This window comes from Primulina eburnea, unplaced genomic scaffold (assembly GCF_022965805.1).
Source record: "Primulina eburnea isolate SZY01 unplaced genomic scaffold, ASM2296580v1 ctg291_ERROPOS436017, whole genome shotgun sequence".
NCBI classification, from domain to species: Eukaryota; Viridiplantae; Streptophyta; class Magnoliopsida; order Lamiales; family Gesneriaceae; genus Primulina; species Primulina eburnea.
The window spans coordinates 71803-79613 of NW_027331119.1; the positions used below are offsets into that span (position 1 = coordinate 71803).

General features: G+C 36.6%; 1 protein-coding gene across 2 annotated transcripts in view; it reads right to left on the reverse strand.

The window, feature by feature from the left end:
• Window positions 1-7406, reverse strand: part of LOC140820926 (probable serine/threonine-protein kinase SIS8) — a 49839-nt gene extending 42433 nt beyond the window's left edge. For both annotated transcript variants that reach the window (XM_073181311.1, XM_073181310.1), the window contains exons 1-2: window positions 7263-7406; window positions 5641-5994 (exon numbers count right to left, since the gene is read on the reverse strand). In XM_073181311.1, the coding sequence (XP_073037412.1) occupies window positions 5641-5886 (246 nt within the window). In that variant the 5' untranslated portion in view covers window positions 5887-5994; window positions 7263-7406. The remainder of the gene's footprint in view (window positions 1-5640; window positions 5995-7262) is intronic.
• Window positions 7407-7811: the final 405 nt, after the last annotated feature.

A 7811-nucleotide genomic window follows, 5' to 3' on the forward strand; every position in this document is an offset into this window, starting at 1 on the left:
GATGCTAATGAAAAGATCTCTGGACCATAAATCCCAAGGAATCCCTAATACGCGAATCCAGCTGTGACAACACTCGAACACTTCCTCTTCTCTGTTGATATTGTTACTCCATTTCTGAAAGGACAAAGTAACTTTACGTTCCAGAAAGCATTTCTTCAAACGCAAATAGAATACAGCAATCTCTTCATTATGTGGCCACCATACTGCCTTGTTGGCTTGGAATGGGAAAACTTCAATCTTTCTCTGAATTGCCTTACCGAGTGTATTGCTCACCAATTCCCATGATGTGTTTACACAATCTCTTGTGATGATAATAGCCTTATCCCAGTCCTTGGATGTCATATCTGGTAAGTGTTCCTTCTCTACCGCTTCTGGTCTTACATTTTCACCAGCATTCAACCGAACATTATGCCGTCTCTGTGGTTGGTCCATCGGCCGTTTAATATCTCTGAAGTTCAGTGCAGCATCCCTGCTATTTAACCTGAACCTAGACAAGTAAGATGCCATCCATTTCCAACCCCCATTGAAACGTCCGCTTGGAATGATGATGCGCTGTGTCTTTCCCCTCCGTATTAACTTAGATATTTCTAAATAGCTTCCTCGAACGTTGACAAATTTCTGCATATAAACCACTGATTCTCTGCCTCTAAAACGATTGAAACTAGGGCAGTCTTGTGGTTTATTAATGAAATCACGTAGTTTTGATATGATCCAATCCAAGCTTTCCATATTTATTTCCAGTATGTAGCTAGCATTTCTAGTTCTTTCAGTTACCAAGATGGAGTCACCCCACCTTCCTCTGCTGACTAAGAACAATTTTTGTTCGACTTTGATCTCGTAGCTTTTTTTGTATTGATTTCTAGCAAGACCCAAGAACTTCACGGCTGATTTCATATTAACGGAAGAACTGAAAAGAGGGCACAATGACTGCGATGGAAAAATGATAAAGGAGTAGATAAAAGGGAGACAGAGGCTAGGTTAAGTGTCGGATTAAAAGAGAGAAGCTAAAGGATCGGAAAGGAACGGAACATATCAGAAGAGTAACGGTTCGGAAAAAGAAGAAAAGGCGATATGCTAGAGGTCTAATTTTTAGAGTTCTGGATGACGCCGCCGGCCGATGGCCGGCGCCGGAGGAAAGGGATGAAGGCGATCGATGAAGCTCAGGGAGACTGGGACTCGATGAAAGGACGGTGAGACATTTCCGTCAAACGATGGTTTGGTGAGGTTTAGGAGCTACGTAGCTAGCATTCCCATTGAATAATGTCGCTGTATTCCATCCCGCCAACACTCTTGCACCGTTAACCACCACTTGAGCATAAGATCGTTTTTCATAAGTTTCGTATGCTGCAATGTTGACAGAATCCACTTTAATGCGAATATCCATAGGTCCTCTTTCAGTTGAGATCTTCATATTGCTCTTAATGAACCCGCCTTCAAGTCCCACTACTTTGATTTTTGCCGCTGACAGATCTTTAAGTTGTATAGTATCATAACTAATTCTCAATAAGCCTCCACATTGCTCCCCTATACTTTTGAAGATTTCAGTGGTCCATAATTCCCACGGTAGTCCCAGAATTCGCACCCAACTATGACAACATTCAAACACTTCATCTTCACAATTGATTTGTTGCCTCCATCTCTCAAATGACAATGTTACTTGTTTTTGCAGAAAGCATTTCTTCATTCGCAGGTAAAATGATGCATCCTCTTCGTTGTGGGGCCACCATATTGCTTTGTTTGCTTGAAAGGGAAATATTTCAACATTTCTCTGGACCGCCTTCCCAAGAGTGATGCGCACCAATTCCCACGATGTGTTAACACATTCTCTTGAAATGATAAGAGCTTTACTCCAATCCTTAACCGAGCATGGTGGTAGTTGATCATATGATTCAGCATCTTTGGCCCCTTGTTTAACAGGAAGTTGGTACACTTTAGCAGTTCTTTTTGACTGTTCCATAAATTTCCTATCATCAGTACTGCGCATTGCATAATCCTGTCTAGTCTTCAAGAAAGTGGACATATTATATGCCACCTTTTTCCATCCCCAATCAAAACGCCCACTTGGTATGATGATGCGCTGCCTCCTTCCTTTTCCGACAATTTTGGAGACTTCAAGATAGCTTCCTCGATCATTCACAATTTTCTGATAGATATTACCGCTTCTCGTCCTCTGAATCGATTAAACTTAGGACACGATTGAGGTTTGTTGATGTATTCCCATAATTTCATCAATATCCACTCTAGACTTACTAAATCCACTTCCAGCTCATAGCTTGCATTTCTATTTCTCTCCATTATACACACAGAAAATTCCTTCATACCCCTGCTCATGAGAAACAATTTTTGCTCTATTTTAACCTCACAGGCTGTCCTGAAGAAATTACGATTCATCCTTCTGTTCATGGCTGATGATTTGACTGGGAACACTGTAATGATTATCGGATGGGATTGTAGATTATGGTACGCGATCTAGGGTAAAAGGAAAGGCTGTAGGTATTCAAGAAGTTCGGTTAAATCGATGGAGGACCCAAGTAATCGGAGAAGATAAAATGCCGATATGACTGCCAGCAAGGTTAACAGGAAGGAAACGATGCCTTCCCATCACGGAATGCGAGAGGAAAAATATGTGAATAAAGTGAAAGTGGAGGCCGGCGCCGGCCGCCGGCCGGCGCCGGTAACTGGTTAAGGGCGATCGACAAAACTCAGAAAATGAAGTTGGTGATTGAGCAGAGGAAGAAGCCGAAGTCTTTAGGTTTAACCGAGGGAGAGAGCATTTTTCTACTGATTTTATTCTTATTTCTTAAAGAGATTCAAATCAGATAGCTTCCAAAGTTTCTGACTGTGTTCTTAAATATCTTTTCAGGTTATTACAATTAAGTGATTAACAATAGGTAACAATGGCAAGAAATTCATCGTCGACTGCATCTGTCACTCGACCCGAATCTGGGATTTTTAGGAGAAAGTCAAATGAAATCGGATGAATTTGGGATGTTAATTAATTCTAAGAACCTCGAAAAAGTTAAATGCAAGTTGTGTGGGAAAATGATGTCCGGAGAATTGTATAAGATCAAGGAGCACATAGGAAATATACCTGGAAATGTATCTGGTTGTCGAAAAACATCTCAAGAAAATCGCAATAAGTGCAAACAAGCTATTTTAGAAAGGATGAACAAAAGAAAAACAAAATAACGGAAGAAGAAAGTTGAGGTGAATATTTCTCTAGACGAAGAAGGAGGTGCTGAAATTAAAAGAATATATGTAATTAAAAAACCTCTTCCACTTGGCCCCATGAATAGTTATCCAATGATATCTCCGAAAAATGCAAGTTCAAGTGAAATTAAAAAACCTCTTCCACATTTCAAAGAGAGAACTTAACAAGTTCAACAATATGTCGGGAGATGGGCAAATGATAAAGGAATCTCATTCAATGCTCTTGATAGTGATAGCTCCAAGCAACTAATGTAGGCAATAAGTCAATTTGGACCAGGGTCCAAGCCTCCAAATCAATCTCAACTTGGGGAACCACATTCGACAGCTGAAGTTGAAACAACAAAGCTACAGTTGGATAAGCACGAAGAAGAATGGGCAAATAATGGGTTATCGATTATGATAGATGCATGGAGTGACAGAGAAAAAAAAATTTGTGTGTTAATTGCAAGAAGGATACTACATTTTTAGAGTCTAATGAATCTTCACACGAGGCACGTACAGCTAGACTTATTTTTGAGTATGTTGACAAGTGTGTTGAACAAGTAGGAGCCAAGAATGTTGTTCAGATTGTAACAAACAATGTCACCAACAATATAGCTGCAGGTAAAATGATGAGAAAAAAGCAGCCAGAGATTTTTTAAATTTCATGTGAAACTCACATTGTTAATCTTATGCTTGAAAGTATTGGCAAGCTTCCAAGATTTAAAAAAGATATCGACCAAGTCAAGTATTTTACAAATTTCATTTATATTCACCATAAGACTTTGTCGTTGATGAGAAGTTTTACGAAGAAGAAAGACATAGTCCTGCTTGGATTTACTAGGTTTGCATCAAACTTCCTCACATTGCAGAGATTAATTGTGAAAAAACTAGTTTAAAGGTCATGTTTACAAGTGATATGTGGGAGAACTGCAATTGGTCAAAGACAAACAAAGGAAAATTGGCTTACTCTATTGTGATGAGCATGAGTTTTTGGAATGTTGTAACATTTTGTTAGAAAATATTTGCTCATTTGGTTAGAGTTCTCCGATTCGGTTGATGAAGATAGAAAGCCATCCACGGGGCTTCTATATGGAGAGCTTCTTCGAGCTAAAGAACATATCAAGGTGGCTCTGAACAACGTCTAATCAATTATCAGCCTATCGTAGTTATTATTGAGTAAAAAAATGAAAGATAAGACTTTATACATCATTGCACCACAACCTTTTTTGTTAACCCTAATTCTACTACAGACAGTTCTATTGCTCTATATGGGGAGGTCACAGCGGGATTTTTTAATGCATGGAAGTTCTGCATGCCGACGAGTTTGAACTATAATATAAAATTATTAATAAGGAATTTGTAAAGTATAAAGATAAAACCGGGTTATTTGAGAAAATTTTGGCATCAAAAGCTCGTGAAAAAATGACGATACATTTGATCTAATGTACATGGTGGAGTACCTATGGTGCTCACACACCCAACTTGCTAAGAGTGGCATTGATGATACTTTCATTAACTATATATTCATCTGAGTGTCAAAGAAATTATAGTTCATTTAAAGTAAATTATTAATTTTTAAAAGCGAATGTTTATGTAACTAACTATAATAGTTACTTCTTTTTTGTAGATTCATACAAAGAAAATGAATAAGTTGGATGTCAATAGGTTGAACAATCTGGTATTTGTCCAATTTAATGCTAGATTGTTGAACAAACAAAAAAGAGAGGATCACAAATAGTTGATGAAGCAACTGGAGCAGATGAAAATCTACAACCTCCATGAAGCTCTAGAATTAGAGAACTTCACAAGGATGATTTTGCATCAGAAGAAGAGGAGGAGGATCACAATGTTAATATTTAGTTTGTGTCCGATGAAGAACAAGTTTTGGAAAATTATTGAGAAGAAGTGGAGTGAATTTGTGATATTCAATTAATTGTTTAACTTTGAACGCATTTTAAATTTGATGTCATTGTGTTGGAGTTCTAGTGTGTGATTTATTATATTGATACCGTGGAATCCGCCTAGCTGCCTAAGCTCTAGTTTGGCACCCGACTAGCGCCTAGCAAATTTTAGAACCTTGTAATATTTCAATCAATATTTCCTTTGATTTCCATATTTACGTATTCTGATTCATTTATTTGTTACTGTGTCATTGTCATCGCAACATGTTATAATGCAAAAACTAAAATAGCTATAATCACATAAAATTGTAGCCCAAGTTTACACGCAAGCACATCAATACAGAACACACGGTTCTAACGCTTTTTGGTGTCAGACATTTCTCACGGATATAAATTAAGAACAAGACAAAACCAAAGGTGTGGCAATAAAGTTGAATTTGAAAGTAAAGTAAAGTTGAACTAGATTTTCTTCAACAAGTAAACTAAGTTGATAATTGAAATTATAAAGATTTATATACATGTCTGAATTTAGGCAAGAATAACTTACTGGAGTGACAAAATAGAAACCATCAGGAATCGGCTCAGAGAGTTTTCCTGTGTCCCACAGGGTTTGTGATGCATTCTGAAATTCTGGTACCCCAAAATCATGCTGGCTTCTCAATTCTTTAGAACTTGAGGTGTCGTCAGAAGAAACCAAAGAAATTGATTGAAGTTTCTCAACGAGACCAGATGGCCAACATTGGGTTTTAGGAGCTGGTGTGCCGACCAGCCCCTTAAGGTCCTTCCTCTCCATGTTTTCTTAGATTCCAAATACAATATCATGTTTGACAAATGTTGATCAGAGTCATAGCAAAAATGAACCACCTCCCAAAAAAGTCTCATAAACAACTCCAAGTTAGACCTAGAATGCAAACATTGCAACTTATTAGCAATTTCAAATTGATTTAAGTACTTCTTAATTACTATTTTCATTCCACTATAATTTTACAAATATTAAGAACTCGACACAAAAGGTAAACAATACATGTTTGGTGTATTGATAAAATGGACAAGAAATTGATGAACATTTACATCATCAAAAGTCTTCTAAGGAAACAAAACTAAATATTTGAATCCATTGGAAATGTGTAATGTGTAGAAAATATTTTCCTATCTCAAAATTTAAAAGTACATTTGTTCCACAGTAGCCTTTTCTCGTAAAGAAGCAACAGCTACACCAGAAAAAACCTTCTGGTTTTGCCCAAAACTCTATTTTGGGAATTATTCATTAAGTGATTAAGTATATAATATGTGCCCTAATTATTCTTTTTCCAATAAGAAACAAAAACAAATAAAATATGAAATGAGAACTAAGTGTGACTAAGCGCAATGATATCGATAGTTGATATATCTCAAGTTTTCTTCTGAAGTTAAAGGGAGGCAACGGAGAAGTGGCAGAATCCTATCCAATTTTGATGCATAGAAATGCGGTAGTTCATCAAGTATAGAAAGAAAGAAAAAGAATGGTCAGCTACTACGAAAAACAAATAACAAATGCAAAAAGTAAAAACACCGAAAAATTGAGGAAATTAAATTTTTTTCAAGAATCAAGAAAGAATAGTCAGGGACTAAGAGAAACCAATAACAAAGGTAAAAGGTAAAAACACCGGAAATGTGAGGAAATCAATTTTTTTTTCAAGAATCAAGAGCACATCAAACGCTTCCTCATCAATTACAGTACATGAAAAACCTTTTATTAAAAGAAACCTGAAAACAATAGTAGTTAATCAAGATAACAGCTAACAATCTGAAACAGGTACAAAGTAGTCCTCCATGAAAGCAATCTCACAGAAAGGACTGAACTTGGGGACAATAGGGGTGGATAAATTGATCAAAGACCATGACAAACTAGTTCATAAGATAAGTAGAAGCTACTTCTCCAGTTACCAATCTACATTTTTCAGAGCGCAAAAGAGGAATGGAACAGAAGTTGTACTAAGATTCCTAATTCTTCGTAAATAAAAACAATCTTGCCAAGAAAGAACCCAGAAAGCACTTCCTAGACGATTAATGTGACATAAAACAATACGAAATCCGATCACACAGTCCTTATTGATTTCATCACAAGAAACCTAAAAACAAGAATAATCAATATTAACAATATCCAATCTGAAAATGGTAGGTGGTTACGGGAAAATTGGGGATCATGAAAATCTGAAATTGAGCGAATGGATCACGAATCTTAAAAAACGCGAAAATTTTATCCAATTGATGATCTCTCGGATTTTGAATTGGAACTTCAAAATTGTGCAGAGGGAGCACGTAAATCGGGACTAAGATAGGGTGTCGACGAGGGCAAATTTGTCTCAACAGAATGTATATATTTTTTCCGTTTGTTTGTTCTATTAAAAGCAAAAACTTGTGTTAGACGATCTCACGGGTTGTATTTATGATACGAAACTCTTATTTGGGTCACCCATGAAAAAGTATTATTTTTTATACTAAGAATATTACTTTTTATTGTGAATGTGGGTAGAGCTGACCCGTCTCACATATTATGATCAGTGAGACGGTCTCACATGAGACTCATTCTATATTATATTACCACGTGATATTAAGTTTTGAAATATAATGCCAATTTTTACCCTAAAAATGTACTTTTTTATTTTAATTACTTCGAAAACAATAATAAATGTGTCAAAAAAAGTAGGTCTCTTATGAGATGGTCTCACAAATCTT